Below are 19977 nucleotides of genomic sequence, written 5' to 3'. Positions count from 1 at the left end.
GCTGGACAGCTGGAGGCCCGAGGAGAAGGGGCGCACACTGTTCTGTCCACAAAGGTGAAAGGCGGCTTGTGGACATCCAGGCGCCCCGAGGCTGCAGGTGGTGTAGACGGAGCCGGGTAGGTCCAGGAGCGGCTGTCCAGCTGGCTGACCACTTCCGCTCCCCAAGCAGAGCAAGAGCCGGTCCACAGCCCCCCCCGAGACAGGGACCGCACGGGCCAGTCTCGGCTTCCCTCCTCCGCCGGGGGCTCACTGCTTCTCGAGGCAGCCCGCTCCCTCCTTAGGTGGAACCGATCATGAAAATCTGTGCCGCAAACAGCCTGAATCCACTTCCTGCCACTCCCGCCTTGAGTCCCAATCCCACCACCCGAGAAACACAACATAAGCCGAATTCTGTCCCTGAACTCTGCTCCGGCGGCCAGAGACAGGGACAGTGTGGACACCATCACCCCGCACCGCGCCCTTCACGTGTGTGGCCCCCCGGGAAGACCTCTCAGAAGAGAATCTCGCTGGGGGACCCTGACCAGTGTATTTAGATCCAACCCGTGTGGGCTGCCTGTCCCGGGAAGCTACGGAAACGTCTACACCAGGCTCTGGGTTAGACCCAGAGGAGAGGACGGGACGTACAGACCACGTGGTAGGGGTCCTCGGAGGACAATGGACAGAAGTGTGGTGTGTTGCCCGGGTGCAGGGAGAACAGACAGCTTGTCTCCTGCCCTGGTGCGAGAGCCCAGGGGGCAGGTGAGCCAGAAAACACGGCACGTTCCCACACCCACAACACCCAGAAACAGGGGCACTAAAAAGAATTTTTAATTGCTATTTCGAATAATTTTAAAAGAATGTAACCATCTGTAGAAAAATCGTAACTTTCTTTCTTTCCTTATCCTAACTCTAAGGTTCTATTATTTTGGTTACACCCTGAGGTCATCAACCATGGTGACTCACTCGCGGGGCCCCTGAAGCCTGAGTGCAGAACTCAGGGCAGGCCCCGCCCACGCCATCCTCCCGCCACAGCCTGCCCATTGCACGGTGCAGAATGTGGGGCTCAGAGTCCCGAAGACATGCCCAGGACGGGGCACGCAGCACTCAGACCCGTCTCGGGACGGTGCACGCGGGACTCAGACCCGTCTCGGGACGGTGCACGCGGGACTCAGACCCGTCTACGGACCCCGCACTCAGTCCCACAATGTAACAAGGACCATCACCCCACATCTTCCATTCCAGAGCGGCAGAAGGGAGAGCAGACCTCTGCTTTGGGGTTTCTGTGGGATCAGACCCGTGAATGCCTCTCTCCTCTTTCACAACTTTCCCAGAGCCCAGGCCTCAGCCCACCTGTGCTTGTCCAGGGAACACCGGCCGCTCCCGCCTGTGGCCCAGCCTGTGTCCCACCGGCGCACAGACCACCGGGGAGCAGGCAAGACCACGGCGTGGGGCCGAGTGCCGGGCGCCCCCGTGTAGGTCTGCGCTGCAGGGAGGAAGGGCCCGCACTTCCTGTGTGCGAGGGCACCAGCAAGGGCCACGGGCATGCGGCTGGGAGCTTGCTCTCTGCTCTGCCCCCTTCTGGACCCAAGGAAGCTCCTTCCAGGGGGAGGTAGGAACCAGGTCTCTGGTGTGGCCAGCAGGTCCCCAGGGGTCTGACCATGCCCCCGTGGTCCGGACACGGCCGCCCCATCCGGCTGGCTTTGGTCTCGGTGCCCACAGCGGCACACCATGGAGGAAATGCTGACTCGCAGGCTGCCCGTCCTGGGAAGAAGTCTGATGGGCTTCCTTGGACATTTCTCGGCAATGGAATAAAAATAAACTTTGGTAGGTCTGCAAACTCCAGGGGGGTGGGGGAGGACGTGGCTGCTCCGAGCTCCACCAACAGCATGTGCGCGGGACCCGCTGCCCACCTCCCAGTCTGCTGGGGCCGAGGGCCGAGGATCCCACATCAGGGCTGTCAGGCCCGGCTTCCCCTCAGCGCGGCCTCCCTGCAGCGGAGGTGTCCATGGGCTGGCCGAGGCGGCGGGGACGGCCGACGCTCCCCGGACAAAGGGTCTTCCTCAGCCCGAGGAAGAGAGCGACCCGCCACCACGGTGTCAGAGGCAGCAGAGACCGCAGCTCTGGGAGAACTGGAATCTGGCGAGGAGGTCTGGGACTCCCTGAGCCCGACCGACCGGAGTGAGGCTAACCGTGCCCGCTGCTGACTGAGCGCCGTCTGCATGCCCACCGGGAAGACCCCGAGTGCCCGTCCTGGCGTTCGGAGTTGGTTCTACAGAGGGGTGGCGGGACCGTGTGTGATGGCGACAGCTCCTGGGGCAACCTGGGCTGCTCGGCCTGGGCTGGACGTAAGGCAGGGGGAGCTGGTCAGAAGGGGACGGAGGATCCCCCGACACAGGGCGGAGGTCTCCGCGGGGCGCTGGGGAAGAGGCAGGGGAGGAGGAGACGGCCCAGAGAGGCTCCCAGACAGAAGCTGTGGGGCCCCGCTCTCTGCCAGGTCGTCTGGGGCCGGTGCCTGGGAGGCTGGGACGGGGGACAAGTCCCAGGCTGGGGCTTGGTGACAGGGAGCGCGGGCCCGTCCCTGGCTAAGGTCTGCAGAGATGAGGAAGGTCACCCGCTCTCACAGCCCATTCCCAGGCTCCAGCCTCCTGCAGTCCCGGGGGGTGGGGGTCCCGGACGGGGTGGGCCCTCCCTGAGCAAGTGCAGACGGACGGCTGGCTCGGGGTGAAGGACGCCACACGAGTGGATGTAGTGGAGGCCTGAGGAAGCACGCAGACCAGCACAGAGAGCATCCGTGGTCATGAAGACCTGCGGTGGCCTCGGAACAAGGCCGTCAGGCCCTGCCAAGGGAGAGCTTCACAACCCGTGGAAGACGAGCCGGCGTGGCACCGGCCAGCCGCTAGCTCGCATGTGCAGAAGCACCGGCCCCGCTCCGAGCCCACGCTGTGTCTCCACAAGACAGACTCGGCCCCGAGCATGTGCACAGACTGACCTTCCTGCCGCAGTGAGTCTGCCTGCTGCCGGCCAAGCCCAGCCAACACGTGCAGCGGGCCGCGGGCTCGCCTCCTGGTCGTCACTGCCCTCTGCTGCCCGCAGCGGACATCTCCCGCCACCGTCACCAGGAAAAGGTCGCCGTCGGGTCTGAGGAGGCGTTCTTATCCCCTCCAACCCCACGGAGCTGCCGGGAGCAGCTGTCCTGAGACACGGGACACGGCCCGTTGGCCCCGGGCCCCTGCCTCAGAGCTCACGGCAGAGCCTCTGCGGTCCCCGAGGAGGACGGTCTCACCTGTCCTTCTGGGCCCTGGGGCAGTGCTACCCACGGGAAGGCTGAATCGGAGGCTGTGGGCAGACGTGTTCCCTCTCTGTCCCTGCGTCCGCACCATGTGCCTCTGTCCAGGGAACACGGCCCCTCCCTGGTGGTGGGTGCCCCACGCGTCCTGGAACTTGCCACGGGCCCGCGTCCTCCCGAGGGGCTCTGGGGTCACCTGTCACCAAGAGCACCCACCCCGGATGGCTGATGCCTGTACAAATATGGGCCTCAATGAGGAACGGTGGAAAGTAGAACAGAAATAAAAACCCAGGAAGGGGGGCTTCACCCGCCCTCTGACCCAAACCAAGAGGACTCTGCCGGATGCCTGGCTAGGATCAGGTCTGAATCCCCCAGGGGGCCCAGACGTGCTGCAGAGCTGACTCGTGCACAGGCCAGCCTCGGGTCTGAGAGCAGGGTGCGGGCTGTCCCCACGATGCCCTGGGACTCCTCTCATCACCGGAGGGGGGACAGCCCTCAGCCCCCACAAGCCAGGTAGCAGGTGCCCGGCAGCGACAGGTGTGGGGGACGCGAGGCAGCAGGGCGGGGGGTGATGGGGCTGCATCACCGACCCCCCAGCCAGTGTGCGGGCACGAGAAGAATGAAGGTTCTAGAACTGCGTCCAGGGCCCCGTGGACTAGACAGCTTGCCTGTCGGCACGACCCACAGTGGCCGCTGATGTGGCTGCAGAGGGACCGGGACGGAAGGTACCAGTGACAGCGTGAGCAGACGCTGACCGAGCCAAGCCGGCGTCCTCCCCCCGGGGCTCCCACTGCCCCCCCCCCCCGGCTGCCCCAGGCCGGAGCACACGGTCACCCCAGCCGCGAGACCCTGGGAGGGAGACGGGCCCGGGGCTGCTGTCGCCTCTCCACTCTCTCAGCAAGGACCCTCCTCCCCATGTGGGGGAGGCCGGGGAGTGACAGACCCCGGTCATACCGAGTTCACCACGTAGCCGCAAGACCCTCTCGGACGCAGGGGAAACGCAGCCGGATCTGCGGCTGCCACACGTGCCCGCTCTTCCTCCAGCCCAGAACGGCGCGGCTGGAAGATGGAGAAGAGCCAGAGCGCTGGGCAGACCAAGGCAGGAGCAGCAGAGGGACACGAGGGGGTCACGCAGTTTGGGGCAATGACCAGTGATGAGCTGCCCGATCGCTATGGCCGCTGGGAAAGCGAGTGAGCAGAGTTGAGGGCCAAGGCCAGGCTGTGAGGGGGACAAGGGGATGGGTCCCGACAGAGGGCTGGCAGGGCGGCTGGCAGAGAAAGCTGGAGGGCCAGGGAGACCGGGGAGCTCCCCAGTTTGAGAAGCCGGAGCCGGTGCCGAGTCTCGGGAAGAGCCCATGGCCCACAGCAAAGGGAGGATGTGCTGGAAGGGCCCCGTCGGCTCGCCGACCGCCAGGAGGAGGCAGGACCGTCTGCCCAGAGCTTGAAGAAGCAAGTGCACCTCCGAAGCCCACAGCGGGTGGGGGCAGCGCGGGAGGGGCGAACCAGGACACGGTGGCAGGCGCCACTCTGCGCATCGACACGGTTCCTGTCGCCCGCGGCCGGCCCCACACGCCAGGTCCAGCCCCGGCTCCCCATCCCCCCACACGGCTTCACACGCACCGTCTACACGCAGGACCGAGGCCCAAGGCTGTTCTCCCCACTTTCCAGACAAGGCAACAGAGAGCCTTGGACGACTCAGCGACCCGTCCAGCGGGGGCCGCATCGAAACCCAGGTCAGCCGCGCCGAGGGGCCTCGTGTGATGGACTGACCGTCCGGCTCGGGGCCTTGCGGGCCAGGAGCAGGGCTGGGGCTGAGACCCAGGGTGGGGGCCCGGGGAGGAGGCCCGTGCGGGGGCGCCCTGAGGGGAACGCCCCGATCCAGGCAGCTGAGACACACGACGGGGCCAGAGCCCTGAGCAAGCCGGCAAGCTGGGGTCGCCAGCCGGGGCACGCTCACCGGGACGGCTGTCAGAAGAGGAGGGAGAAGGCAGGGGTGAAGGCAGGGGTGACATGTGTCAGAGCTGGGCCTGGGGAGACACAGGCCTGCAGTGCCACTGACCCACGTGGGCACAGAGGGACAGTCTGGCGGCAGCTCCTCTCACGCCCTGGCACGTGGTGGGGCCCCGACACCCGCTCACGTAGACTTGGACGTCGTTTTGCCTTTGATCCTGCTGGTTCTCCGCCCTTGCGTCCCTCGAGAACAAACCCCGGGAGCAAGCGTGACCCGCCTGCAGCTGGGAGCCTGAGCTGCAGCCTCACGGCAGCCCCACGGAGGCGCTGTCACAGCCCTTTGCGCGGCCGGGAGGTGACCCGACACACAATTCTGGGTCACAGGAAGCGGGGTCGAGCCTGGAGCCCGGGCTCCGGGCGAACATGCACGCACACGGGGGCAGCGGCGAGCTGGGACCCCGACCTGGAGCAGGAGGAACGTGTGTGGATGACTGAGCAGCAGGGGCCCGCGTGTCCCTACGCTGCCACCCCCCAGACCCCGGGGCTGCCGCAGCCCCAGCCTCGCTCCCCGGCCCTGCTTCCAAGGGGCCAAGAAATCAGGCCCTCGCAGCAGGGATGCCTGTAGCCGGAGGGCACGTGGCTCGGCCCAGCAAGCAGGACACCTGCCTCGAGGCTGGGGGTTGGGGCAGCCATGGGGGCCGAACCTCGGGCTCGGGAAGCAGGGGCAGGAGCGTGGCAGGGCAAGGGAGGGGAACCCGTGACGCGGCCCGCAGCCCCGCTCAGCCCCAGGCCTGCTCCTCAGGTCCCACGGGGACCACCGGCCGTGGGGGCGCCAGAGCCCATGGGGAGAGAGAGCTCCAGCCCCGGACTCAGGAAAGGTGCCCACACCTGGCGGGGGGCGGGGAGGGGGGCACGGCAAGCACGTACTTGACGTTGGTGTTGGTGCAGATGACGTACTCCATCTCGTCGGAGTAGGGGTTCTGGAACGTGAAGCTGCTGGTGCGGATCAGCATCCACTCACGCGTCTTGGTGCGCAGCCGGTACATGACCGACAGCACCTGGCCCTTGAGCTTCACCACCTGCGGAGACACCGGTGGAAGGAGGTCAGTGCCCGGCGGGGGGCGAAGCCCCGGGGGGCTCAGAATGGGTGCGCGGTGGGGCCGGCGGGACAGGGACAGGGAACGAGCGCGGTTGGGGCGCTCCTCCGGCTCTGGAGCCGCCCGCTCTCTGCCACGCTCTCAGCAACATCCGCCTCGTATCTGGACCTGACCTCTCAGCTTTCTCAAATGGCTCACGACGCTCTACATGCCGAGTGCCCCCCTCTCCGCCCGGGCGGCTGGGTTGCTCTGGTCTGATACCAGCACCTGCCTCCCCGCCTTGGGTGCGTGGTTACACTGTATTGGGGCACTTGCGGTTTCCTGCCTCACATCCGTAACCCTGCGTCTACGCCACAGCAGGGCTTCCAAACCACTTCCCGACGTACATCCTCACCGGGCTGTGACTGTTTACAAAGGTTTAATACCAAGTCCTAGAGAAAGGAAGTTCGCTGCCCAAGATCAGACCACACTGCTGGAAAACCTGGGAAGGAACCAAGGTCTTGCTTAAAAACTACAATGTGTTTTGCCTGTCCTTGTTCTCCCTGCAGACACACACGATCTGGGCACAAGCAGATGCCGAGCGGTGGGTGTGCACGCACAGGGGCAGAAGGCACACTCGGCCGGCAGCTCTCGAGGCTGCAGCAGAAACAGGAGAGGCTACAAATGACTGCCTGGTGGGCAGAGGCTTGGGTGTGAACATACGCCCAGGACAAAGCAAGGCGGCGGGCCGCTCCTCTCCGCAGGCCTGTGTTCTTCAGATCCTGGGGCTGCTCAGGACAGAAAAGGCTCTGGGCTTGGGGCAGCCGAATCCAAAGTGTGATCAGAGATAAGAACAGGGCCCTAGCCCCAGGGGCAGGGAGGGCTTATCCCTCCTCCTTAACTCCGCGACTTGTAATTTATTTCTGGCTGAATGTCTGTGGACAGCCTAGGGACAGGGACAGGGAGGGACCTCTTGGTCAACTGAGTCCTGTCCCTCCCACTCCCTGCCCTCAGCCCCAAGCTTGGCACGGAGCAGGCACGTGGAGCACCGTTTCTGAATTCTCGACGGGGCTTCTGGCCCCATGAGCTGGGCTGATGCAGCCTGGGCATCCACCCTCTTTAGGCAGCGCACCTGGGGAAGCCGGACAGAATGAGACCTGGGGCTTGGACTCCCTGGCGGAGAGCCTGAGTGATGAGGAAACCAGACCAGCGCCCAGAAGGACGCACACACTGGGTGAGGTGAGGCCCGGAGGCGCAGGGGCCACGGCCTAGCGGCAGGGGTGCGGTCCAGCAGGAAGCTGGCTCTTTCTTCCCAGGGTCAGCGCTCCAGGCCACATGCCCCTGAGGTCACCATTTCTGAGGGGGTCCCGTGGGACAAGACACAAGGAAAGCCGGTGGTCACCTTGCTCCCTCTGAGACCTGTGTCCTGGGCTCTCTGAAGATGCCACACACAAGTGTCTGTCCTCATGGAACACCTGAGATGAGACGGTGGGGGACCCCTTAGCTTCCATGCGGCAGACACTCGCCAAGGTGCTATCTATGCGGGAAGCTGGGCCCTCGGGCCAGAGAAGGAGCAGCAGGAGGGAGCAGCAGCCCTGCGCCCTCCCGGGGCCCGGTTCCAACCCAGGTCACCTCGTGTGGGCCTTCCCAGGGCACTGTGCGCGTCTGGCATCTGAGCCCCCATGGAGTTAAATGTGCTGCCAAGGCCTCCTGGCTAAGCCGTGCCCGAGGCAGGACAGGGATCGGATCGCCTGACCCCACGGCCCACCGTCTCCAGGAGCACCTTGGCCGAGGAGGAGCCCAGACACAGCAGGCCAAGGCCCAGCTCAGAGCCACACCATCAAGACACCGCGGGGTCCGGAGAGGGTTCCTCAGGGAGGGGGCGGAAGTCCCCGGAGGGCAGGGAGGCAGGGTCATGGTTGGCGAGTGAGGCTCCCTGGCAGGAGGCGCTCTGTGTGCGGGAACCCGGGGCGTAGGGGAGGCCGGAGGCTTGGGTGGGGCAGGGTCGCACCGGGGTCCCTCCATCGTGCCCTCCTGGGTCTGGGTCTCGCTGGGTCCCACCCTTCCATGTGGCTGCCAAGAGAAATGTAAGCCGGCGAGGGTCGGAGAGCGAGCCAAGGGCAGACTCGTGTCCCCTGCATGGGCACAGGCCACTCCACCCAACCCAAATTCCTCAGGAACTTGACGGCACTCTGAGGGTCTCACATCCGGGCCATGCAAATGCTCTGGTTTCAATCCAGAGAGTTCCAAGGCTGACTCCGGGCTGACACAGCTCCCTCGGCACTTCTGCAAAAACAAGCCACTTCCCTCTATCAACATTCGTCCCCCAGTGGCCGGGGCCCAAAGAACACACACGAGGGGCCGAGGCTGGTGCTCCAGGATGTCTCCGCGGCCGCCTGGCCCCCGCCCGCTGAGCGCTGTGACCCCGGCTCTCAGGCGCGGCTCCGGCTCCGGGTCCGCCTGCCGTGGGCTGGCCGTGCCCTGGGGTGAGAGGTCTGTGAGCCGGTGCCGCGGGATCGGGGGTAACGTTCCTCCTGTTTCTGTCCAGAACCACCAGCTTCTGCTGGCGTCGGCGTGTGGTCTGACGGAGAGGCCTGTGTGCATGGGGACAGGAGAACGTGCTGGAAGCGGGCAGCTCCAGCCCCCACTCTGTTAATGCCCTGCTGAGGGTCTCGGGGCAGGAGACCGAAACTCTCTGCATCCCGCCATCCACTGTAAAGAGTGGGGCTGAGACGGACGGTGAGGAAGGAGGACCACCTGAGACCGTGTGCGACCAGGGGTCTGCCTGGATGCCAGCTGCGGAGGGATGCCCATTGCTGCCAGAGCTTTGTTCCTACAGACCCAGAAGAGGGAAGCTGACCCAGGCCACCGTGTAGCAAAACCTCCACGCATCTGGCAAAGATGAGGCATGAAGGACGCCCTCTGGCCGCGCTTCACGGTTCTCCGTTCACACTGTTCCAGAATGAAAGTCGCCGTCCACCTAGACCGCGTTCTCCGGGGCCGCTCACCCACAAGCAGCTGCACACGCAGCGGTGGGCACGGGATGTGGGACCTGCCTGCAGGGAGCTGCTGTGTCAGTACACAGGGTCGGGGGGAAGGGAATCAGCGGAGAAACAATTACCAACTGTTCTGTAGGAAAAACAGGAGGCTGAGGAGGTGGGTGGGGCTTTCTTCACTGGCCACCGATGGCATCTCTGAGAGGGCAGGAGTTAACACCCAATCAGTAAGAAGACATCAGTCCTGGGAAGAGCGAAGGGACTGCATTCTAGTCCGGAGGAACATGTGCAAAGGCCCTGAGGTGGGAAATAGCATGATGTGCTCACGGCACCAGAAGACCCACGTGACCACGGGCCATGGACAGGTGCGGGTGACACACGTGCGGCAAGGGTCACCCTGGCCAGCAGCAGCGGCGGAACTCGGACCGGACCCACTCGGACCGGACCGGGGCACTGGGAAGCCACGGACACGTTTACGTGAAGACGCGGCAGAGCCGAACTCGTGTCTCCCAAATGGCGTGGGGTGGGCAGGAGCCAAGCAGGGAGCCCGGCAAGGACACCGCCGCGCTGTTGGAGATGAGAGGGGGCGGCCTGGCCGAGGTTGGCGGGAAGGAGCACGGGGACAAGGGGCCGGAGGCACATGCCTTTTGGGGGGAAGAGGACGTGAGGGCTGCACGTGGGCAGCGAGACCAGAGGAGGAGGCAGACTGTGCCTCGGCTCTGGGCCTGCGGAAGCGGGGGGCACGAGGGGAACATGGGGGGCACAGGGGTCATGGACGGGACGAGCAAGCCTCTGGAGGCCACGGGTGCTCGGAGCAGGTGTGGCAGGAGCAGAATGTCAGTGACAGTCTATGCTGTCCCCGGATAAAGTCGCCGAGGGAGACACTGCAGGGAGAAGGAGCGAGAAGGCAGGAAAGGACCGAGCCCAAGGGGCAGGCGGGGGGCTCAGAGACCACCCGACATGGGGCATGAACAGAGCAGCAGGTGTCGAGGGGAGCTGGCCCTCGAGGGCCTGTCCCATCAGACGACTGAGAGACTATCAGCCCCTCCTAGAACGGATCTCCAAGGCCCGTGTCCTATAACACGGCCCGGTCCTCTTTCCTGGGGCTCCTGTGAGCCCCCCAAGGTCTCGGAGGAGGAAGTCATTCTCTGCCGTCGGCCGAGCGTGGGCCCAGGAGGCGACAGGCCCTCAGACTCCCAGTCCTCACGTGCCCACCGTGTGGTCTTAGGCAATCCTACTTCCCCGAGGCTCCGCTTTTTCTCCCGTGACTCAATGGCGACGATGCCCCCCCCAGGACAAGCACACGGGACGCACACAGGTGTCTGTGGGGCCCGGGCACAGCACAGAGCAGGCGCTCAGCACCGGGCCGCTCACGGTGGAGATGGGGTGACAGTGAACGACTCAGTGACAGACGCCCTCCCTCCCAGCTGCCCTTCGCTGTCCCTGCCCAGAGCGCCACCAAGCCTACAACGGTCACCTCAGGCTGCGCCCCCACCTCCCTGGACCGTCCACAGCTTCCCACGGCGCCTCCGTTCCCAGGGTTCCCCACACCTGCGCCCCGTGTACCCGCGCTGTCTCTCAGACCCACTGCTCAGCTCACGGTCCTTGGCAGAGCCCTCCCGGAAACGACAAGGGGAGGATGTCCGCCCCTCTGGAGGGCTCAGCAGCATCCACCGCGGGCCCCCCCACCGCCTGGCGGTGTCACTCCAGACCAAGGGGCTACGCATGACTCCCCAGTAGGCCCCATTCTTCCGCCTCTCTGCGTGCTGGCCGCCCATCTGGAATGTTCCGTTGGGGGCGGGCTCATCCTGCCCGCAGTTCCCTCCCCCGGGAGACCCTCCCTGCTTCCTCCCCACACCCCTGACCTCCCCATTGTCCACCCTTTGGACACAGGCACGGCTTCCCGGTGGGTCTCCCGTCCCCCTCAACTGGGAGCCCTGGCAGCCAGGCCCCTGACCGATGCCTGTGGTAGCCCCCTGCAGCCTGCCTGGCGTGTCCTGCCGGCCGGCTGCCCGAGCCCCGGTGCCGCAGCAGCCGTCAGCAAGCACTGGCCGTACCTGCTGAAAGCTCTCACGCAGGTGGCTCTGGTCCTCAGAGTGGCAGAATTCCAGAATGTCCTTCCCTAGAAGATCCTGAAGAAAGAGACAAGCCATGAGACCCTATGATTCCCATGGTGGACGCATCACCGTCGGGCAGCCGTGTCCTTACATCCCCTTTGCCCCACATCCCTCGGTCCCCCAGCCCACAGGATGTCCCTGGGATGTTGAGGGGGCCGGCTTCATGCCCTGCCTGCGGTCCTGGGCGCTCCCGCCCACTCCGATCTCGCCAGGGCCCTGGACCAGCACTGCCAGAGTTGATTTCGTTTCCACTTGCCTCCGAGAGGCAAACCGCAACCAACATACTATAGTAAACACAAGAAGAAAGTAAATAATAGCCCGAGGACAGACGTGCCTGCAGTTGCTGAAATGCGGCCATGGACGCTCTCAGGGCCAGACGGTGCTGGGACCCCACGGTAACCGTACTGACCATCACCCACTTCTTACTCAGAGCACCTGGCACGAGCCCAGGACAAAACCCAGCCAGACTCAGATAACCCATCACAGGGCAGCTCCACGTGGGGGAGGGGAAAGGGGTCCCGTGGATGAGTCTCAGGCAGCCAAGGAGAAAAATGACCTCGTTGGCCAGAATCCAAACCCGCGACAGCCTCCACAGGTGCGGACATGGACGTGGGCAACAGGTCTCGTCTGTGAGCCAAGAAGCGTCTCGACGCTCGGGGGTGCGGGTGCATAAACAAATCTGGAAACACCGCCGGCCGAGGCGACAGTGACTTTGGAATTCGTGTCCCCTCACTCCTTCCAAGAATCTCAAGTTTGTATCAAACTAGAGATGTAGAATTACACGCATGGTTCCCTATTTCAAGTTGGACCATTTCTAGGTCTCTTCGTCTTCTTTTTTGAAAGTTTATTTGTTTAAGTAGTCTCTAACCCAACACGGGGCTTGAACTCACCACCCTGACATCAAGGGCTGCACGCTCTTCAGACGGAGCCTGCCGGGCGCCCCTGGACTGTTTCTAGCTCTCAGACAATACGTGTGCTTGAAGTGCCCCCATCGACGTGTCCCAGCTCTGCTCAGAACAGAGATCTTTCCCTTCCTTTCTTTTTTTAAAGGTTTTTTATTTTGGGAGAAATTTGAATCTATGTAAAAGTTGAAAGGATCATGTGAAAACCCCCTGAATATCCTGTCCCTGGACGGTCGCCTCTGCATTTTCCTATCTTTCGGGTGTGTGTGAATATGAATATGTATACATGGAAGCCACGGAAGTATACACAAATGAAAAATCTTTTTGTATCTACAGACACACTGATAAATCTCTTTCTGAATCATTTGGAAGAAGCAGACAGTAGGACACCCATCTCCGAAGTGTGTATCTCAAAGAAACGACATCCTCCAAAACCCTAACATTCTATATTACACCTAAAAAAAAAAAAAATCAATAATTGTTCGATTCAATCACCTGCTATTCCACACGTACTAACCTTCCTTCGATTATCTCCCAAATGTCTCCTCTGGCTACCTGTCTTCAGGCCCAGGGCCTGCTGAAGGCTCTCACAACACATGCTGTGATTTTTCTCTTTGGTTTATTCTTTTTTTAGGATTTTATTTTTTTATTTGACAAAGAGAGAGTGAGCATGTGCGCACACACAGCAGGAGGAATGGCGGGCAGAGGGAGAAGCAGATTTCCCACCGAGCAGAGAGCCTGACGCAGGACTTGATCACAGGACTCTGAGATCACGACAGCCGAAGGCAGAAGCTTAACCCACTGAGCCACCCAGGAGCACTTCTCTTTGGTTTATTTTAATCTAGATTAATTTCTCCTGCCTTTTGGTGTTTCTTCTGATGCTGACTTTTAATAAAAAGGTCTGGAACAGACACCTGAAAATATGCCCCTAACTTGGAACGCAAGTTCCAAACACATTTGAGAAACAAGGGATTAGGCAAAAATCAGTGAACATCTTTCAAGATGCTTCAGAGCCCTTCACATTCATCTCGTTTTTGAGGTTTGCAAGAAGGAGATGTCCTGTCTGCTGTTCATCCAAGTTCAGTGATTCCCATGGAGCATCTTAACTCTGGTTTGTGAACAACCAGAGAGACAGGCGGGAGGGTTAGGGCAAAACCCCAAGAGTTAATTGTAAGAGTTAATGCCTTTCCTGCTTTGGAAGGGCAGAGCTGTCTCCAGGCAGCAAGCTGGATTTTTAGGCCGTGTGCCCTCCGCCGTCATTGCGCTGGCTCTCGAACAAATGAGACAGGTGCAACTTAAGCGAAGTTAAAGCTCTAGCCGACTGCCATGGGCTCAGAACCGCCTACCTGGGGTTGGTAGCCGATCACGCTGATGCATCTCGGGTCCACGAACGTGATGATCCCGTCAGAGTTATGCCGGGATAAGAACTCCGTGGGCACTGACATCCCACTCATGTCCATGCAGACGGGAGAGCTGGTCACCTGGAAAGGGGACAGCCACACTGAGGTGCTTCTGATGGAGACAGAGACGGGGGCAGCGCGAGAGACGATGGGAAGAATCCACGTGGCGTCTATGTCACAGATCCGAGCCCCAGTGTTCAAAGCGCACTGGCCACACCTCCCACTAACGGCCACCATGCGCTGCCTTGCACTGCTGAGGGCCCGTGTCCTTATCAGGCAGTGGGAATCGTGCACCGTGTATCTCAGAGGGTGGGGCGGGATTGTGCACGCCAAACCCCCGCACAACGCCTGGCACGTTGCTGGCGCTTGGGAACGCTAACACCCTTCCCTCCCCCCACTGTCCCCTTACTGAGGAGCCTGAGGAACTGGTCAACATGTTTGCAAAGCAGACATTTGCAGAGCGAACGCACTTCACCCCCCTGTATGGAATAAGCCATGCTCATCACGTGTGAATAAAAATGCTTTTTCATTTGTCTGAGGGTGAGAGGACCTAGGACCCAAAAGCATGACAGGCTAGCATGCTCGGGGCACCCACACCGGCAGGGGAAGGGCTGGCGGGGCCACAGGGCAAACGAGGAGGGGTCCAGCCCACTGAGTGGCTACCGTGTGCGCCAGACACCGAGCCCGTGGGCTTTACGGACATGATGTGGCATATTTCATTTTCACGAGATTAAAAAGCCACGTTTCCCACGTGGCTGTTGGGAGGAGAGCTTCCAGGGAAGGGGCACGCCCTCAGCTAAGAAGAGAGACTCTAAGGAAGGAACGCTGGTGGGTGAGCTCATTGCAGGAAGTGCAGGGAAGAGGGAACGACTGACTTTGACGACGTGGATGAAGGCGTCCCCCCAGCGGGATCTTGCACGAGGCATAAATACGAGTGAAAGCGGGGGGAAGAAAGGGAACTGGGAACAGCAGACAGCTGAAACAGCCCGCGGGGCCACAGGTGGGGGAGGAGCCTACTGGGTCTGCAGAAAAGGCGTACGGGGGCGTGGGGATCAAGCACGAGGGGGACGGGAGGGATGAGGCTGGAGGAGGACTTAGCACTCCATCCTGAGGACCTTGGGGAAGCGTTCAAGGTGATCGGCCGGCTGCCCTGGGAGCAGAGGCTGACTCTGCCGTGGCCGGCGCCCGAGCAGGAATGGACTGAGTGGGGCCTGTGTCCGGCAAGGACTCACCGCGTGTCTCCCTGTGCTCTCCCAGATCCAGCCTCACCCCTGCGCAGACAGGGACCGGAAGCCAGAGAACGCTGGGCACCCGAGGGTCGGAGTGGGCAGAACCACATGCACCTGCTCCCTGGAATTGCAAGCCCCTCTCTGGCCCTGCAGAGAGCCGTGCCCTCGCTCTCACCTGGAGTCTTCCGATGGCCACGAGGCAGTACTTGCTGCCCTGCCCCACCTCGGCATCCTCCTCGGGGATAGTCATTCCTGGAATGAGAAAAGCCAGCGTCAGTGACGTGCCCAAGGTGGGCAGCAAAGGGGCAAGGGCGTCCCGGATGTTTATCCATGAACCCAAAGTGCAGATCCACACGGCCCAGTCGGGGTCAGGAAGGAAGCAAGTGAATTAGCCCATGCCCGCTCCTGCCCAGCTCCCCACTCTGCCTGACGCCTCCGGTAACTTCCTGGGGGCTGGAGCCTGGACATCTGTGCACGGGGCAGAGCAGCTCAAGGAAGACGAGATGCCCGTGACTCATTTACACATTTGCAAAATTTGGCCAACACATCGAGCTACAAAGGAAATCTCAGGAAGAGGTGTGAGTGGGCATTTCGGGTTATGCAAATACTTCCTTTACCGGGGCTAAAAGGAGAAATGGGTGATGGTTACTCAGCACTGGTAAACAGTGCTCTACGGAGCCGTCTGGCTGCCTCCGTCAGGGCAGCCTGCAACTCTTGATATCAGGGTTGTGAGTTCGAGCCCCATGTGGGGTGTAGAGATGACTTAAAAACAAAGTATTTAAAAAGAAAAGAAAGGAAAACCAGTGCTGTGGGTGAGCAGGACTTGGTTAAAACAATCCTCCATGTTCTTTGGTCAGGAAAGAGCCTTCTGCTCTGGGCCGTAGGGGCCTGGCATTCGGTCGCTCACGGTGCAAGGTTCTGAGCAACCACAGTTGGTTATAACAGTTGTAGGGATGCGACACCTCACAGCGTCTCTCAGGACCCTGGGCTCCGCTGCTCCAGGAACCGGATGAGGCCAGAGGACATGTCTGTCTACACAGCCTTGACACATCCCCGGTGAGCCACTGCCCAGATCTAAGTGCCAGGGAACCTGTGGGAGGCAACTGCGGATGAGCGGGGGGAAGAAGGGGTGGGCACGGGCGTCGGCAGGAGGAAAGAATGAGGATCACGCTTCATTCCGACCCACCGCCTCTGGCCGGGTGGTACCGGGCAATCTTCAGGTTATCACCCGGATGTCTGGATTTCCTCTATTTTCCAAGCATCCCTTGTGCCATACTCTCAAGTAATACATGATCTCTAAACACAGTTTTGACTCAGGCCCCAGCAATAAAAAGATAGATATTTCCAAGTAAAATGAGCAAAGGATCTGAATGTTACTCCAAAAAAGATACACAGATGACTAATAAGCACATGGAAAGAGGCTCAGCATCATGAATCACTGGGAAATGCAAATCAAAACCACAGTGAGATACCACCTCGCACCTCTCACGATGACTCCAACAGAAAAAAATGCAATAACAAGTGTTGGTAAAGACGTGGAGAAATTAGAGCCCCGTACACCACTGGCAGGAATGTAAAATGGCGCCAGGGCTCAGGAAAACAGTCTGGCAGCTCCGTCATGAGGCTAACCACTGGTCCACCATATGACCCAGCCATTCCACCCCAAGTGGTACATCCAAGAGAAACAAAAACATCTGCCCACACAAAACCTGTACAGGAACGCTCACGGCAGCATTATCCACAATAGCCCCCAAAGTGGAAACAATCCTAATATCTATTCACTGATGAATGGATGAGAAAAATGGGTAACTCCATACAATGGAATGGTCTCCAGTCACAAATAGGGAGTGTGACTCGTGCTACAGCATGGGTGAACCTCGACAGCATCACAGGGAGGGAAAAAAGGCAGACACGAAAGATCACACACCCCATGAGTCTACAGGAAGTGTCCAGACGATGCACATCCATAGATATGGAAAGCAGGTGCCTAGAACTTGGGGGAGAAGGGGGACTAGCTGTCATTGTGTATGGTGTTCCTTATTGCGGTGACAGAAATATCCTAAAATTAATTGTGTTGACAGCTGCAAAACTATCTGGGTGCACCAAAATCCAAATAACGAAACACTGGAAGTGGGTGATGGAGGCATGTAAAGAACCTTTAAGGAAGTTCGGGTTTACTGAAGATTTGATGATGTGTGCATTATATCTCAACAAAATTGGTAAAAAAATGATTTTGGAAAAAAAAAGGTGGCATTGAAGGGAGTAAGAAGCCATTCCAAAGTCCCATCCTATATATATATATAGGCTCCTGTGTGGCTCAGTGGGTTAAAGCCCCTGCCTTCAGCTCAGGTCATGATCCCGGGACGCTGAGATCGAGCCCCACATCGGGCTCTCTGCTCAGCAGGGAGCCTGCTTCCCCCCCCTCTCTCTGTCTGCCTCTCTGCCTACTTGTGATCTCTGTCTGTGAAATAAATAAATAAAATCTTAAAAGAAAAAAATATTTATCAAAGGCAACATTTTGATATACATCTGTCCAGTCTTTCTGGAGCAAGTGTTGAAATTAGAAAAATAAAAGTGTTAAAATTAACCTTAATTATGTTAATATTCTTTATGCCCTTTACTGTGTGTCTATATATATAACGAGATGTTTTTTTTTTTCTTATATTGTTTTGTAACCTGCTTTGGAAACCGTAGAACTTGCTGGGAAAATCTTCCAACGTGCCAGAACACCTGTCTTTCCTGTTTTCTTCCTATGGATGCACCATCCTTCATTCGACCCCATCTCTATGGTTCTCCACCATGTGGTGCCCCAGCTCGCTGCTCGGCTCAGTAATGCAACCGCACACATCCTTCTAGAAAAGTCAGTAATGCAACCGCACACATCCTTCTAGAAAAGTCAGTAATGCAACCGCACACATCCTTCTAGAAAAGTCAGTAATGCAACCGCACACATCCTTCTAGAAAAGTCAGTAATGCAACCGCACACATCCTTCTAGAAAAGTCAGTAATGCAACCGTACACATCCTTCTAGAAAAGTCAGTAATGCAAGTGCACACATCCTTCTAGAAAATTCTCTGAGCATAACAAGGGCTTCTTTCCTATCAGATTCCTAGAAGTGAAATCGCTGGTTTGAAGAACATAAATGGTACTTTACTATCGGCTATATTTGACTTTCTCTTATTTCATTCGATTCAGACTTGTTTTCCATTTGTTCCTTTATGGACAGCCTGGGAAGGCATTTGCTGTACAAAAGATCTGTCTGGGGTTTTTCCCTCATGGATTTTGAAACTCTCCTTACAAAGTAAGACTATATGGGTCCCAGGCAAGGTTCCTATTAAGTGTGTTTTCTATAAAGTATTTTCTCTATTTGTTTGTTTTTTATATAGAATATGATTCGAATACAGAGAATCCAAACTGTCAGTTTTTACTCTGTGGTTCCTGCCTTTGGGGTTCATTCTCTGAAGTGACCTTTACCCTACAGTTATGGAAAAGATTCACCCACATTTTCATAGAGTAGTTTTAAAGTTTCATATTTATCTTTAATAAATCTGAAATTTATTTTTGATATGTTTGACTTTATGTTTTCCCAAACGATTAGTCAGTTGTCCTCAAATGACGTATTGCTGACTAATTTTTTCCTTTTCCCACTAACTGAAATGCTTTCTTCATCACACAGCACATTTCTAAAGAGACTAGAGTCTCTTGTAGGTCTTTGGTTCAATAATTTGATTTTTAAGTTCAATTTATCACATTTTAATTATTCAGGCTTTAACATACACATTTTCAGGTTTGGTATGGCAATTTTTCCTCAGTACTCTGCTTATCAGGATTTTGTTGGCTATTTTTATATTTATTGGCCCATATGAATTTCAGAATTAACTTTCACTTGAAAGAAACCTCAGTGGCACAATTATTGAAATGGTAGCAAATCTACGCATGGGTTTGGCATGAACTAAAATGTCTGTAATGTTAAACCTTCGTATCAAAGAGCATGGGTGATGCTCCGGTTAAGTGGCCCCCACGTGTCCCTCAGCATCATCCTGCAGTTCAAGCGCTCTTACGTATTTCCTGTTAATATTTTTAACACGCATGCTGCAACACTGCTCTCTTTACAAACGGGTATTTTTCATATTGTGATTTTTTTTCTTTTCTTTCTTTCTTCTTCATTTTCTTCTTCTATTTTCTAAATGGCTCTTCGTCTCCGGGAAGACCTTCCATGATTGGATTCGGTTTTTCAGAGAGATCGTCACATCGTCTGCAAGTTGTTCATGAAATGTTAATTTCACCTTCCTTTTCTTTCTTCTCTCCCTTCAGTAGTGATTATGCCTCCTTCCCTCCTCTTTACTGCCGTGGGTAGAAGTCACACATTGTTGCCCGTGAGTGTGAGAGCGAGCCTTACCCCTCCCCCGCCCCCAGTGTGGAGACCCCGACCCGGACCAAAGGTCCCCATTCTGTCAGGTGCTGATGGGCGGGTCCAGCCTTCGTTCTGTCTCTGTTAAGGAAACCCAGTTCTATTATTAGTTCATAAAGATATTTATTTTTAAAGTTTACTAACTGAAATGAATTTTTGTCGCACAGGCTTTCTCCTTTGGTTAATTACATTAACAGATTTTCTGATGTTAAGCCACTTAGTCTTGCAATCATCATGTGTAACTATTCATTTGGTTTGCTAACACTTGTATTTAGTGTCTCACACTGACAAATGAAGTTCGGTTCACAGCTTTGGTTTTTTTGTTGGTTTTTTTTTAATATACCCTTACCAGGTTTTGTACCAAAGTCATACTAACTTGAACAAACAAAGCAGTATACTTTCCATCTCTCCCTCTACTCTGCAAGTGTTCAAATAATTTGCCCATAAAACCTCCAGGCCTGGTACCATGGAGAGAGCAATTCTTTGCCAGTTTTTACAATTTTTTTTATCTACCTTTGATTTTTTTTCTCTTCTTTATTCAAATCTGGTTACATATTTTCCCAGAAATTAACTTTCCTCCTAAAAATCTTAACATGCATAAATCTGTTATCCACACTGTTTGTTCCTAAGT

The 19977-nt window shown here is 57.8% G+C and overlaps 1 protein-coding gene across 5 annotated transcripts in view; it reads right to left on the bottom strand.

The window, feature by feature from the left end:
- ARNT2 (aryl hydrocarbon receptor nuclear translocator 2) overlaps positions 1-19977 on the bottom strand; it is a 141515-nt gene that overhangs the window by 21398 nt on the left and 100140 nt on the right. For all 5 annotated transcript variants that reach the window (XM_046008751.1, XM_046008755.1, XM_046008750.1 and 2 more), the window contains exons 9-12: positions 15111-15187; positions 13653-13787; positions 11345-11419; positions 6143-6294 (exon numbers count right to left, since the gene is read on the bottom strand). In XM_046008751.1, the coding sequence (XP_045864707.1) occupies positions 6143-6294; positions 11345-11419; positions 13653-13787; positions 15111-15187 (439 nt within the window). The remainder of the gene's footprint in view (positions 1-6142; positions 6295-11344; positions 11420-13652; positions 13788-15110; positions 15188-19977) is intronic.

This window comes from Meles meles, chromosome 6, assembly GCF_922984935.1.
Source record: "Meles meles chromosome 6, mMelMel3.1 paternal haplotype, whole genome shotgun sequence".
In the NCBI taxonomy this organism is placed as follows: Eukaryota; Metazoa; Chordata; class Mammalia; order Carnivora; family Mustelidae; genus Meles; species Meles meles.
This window is presented reverse-complemented; position numbering and strand designations above follow the sequence as displayed.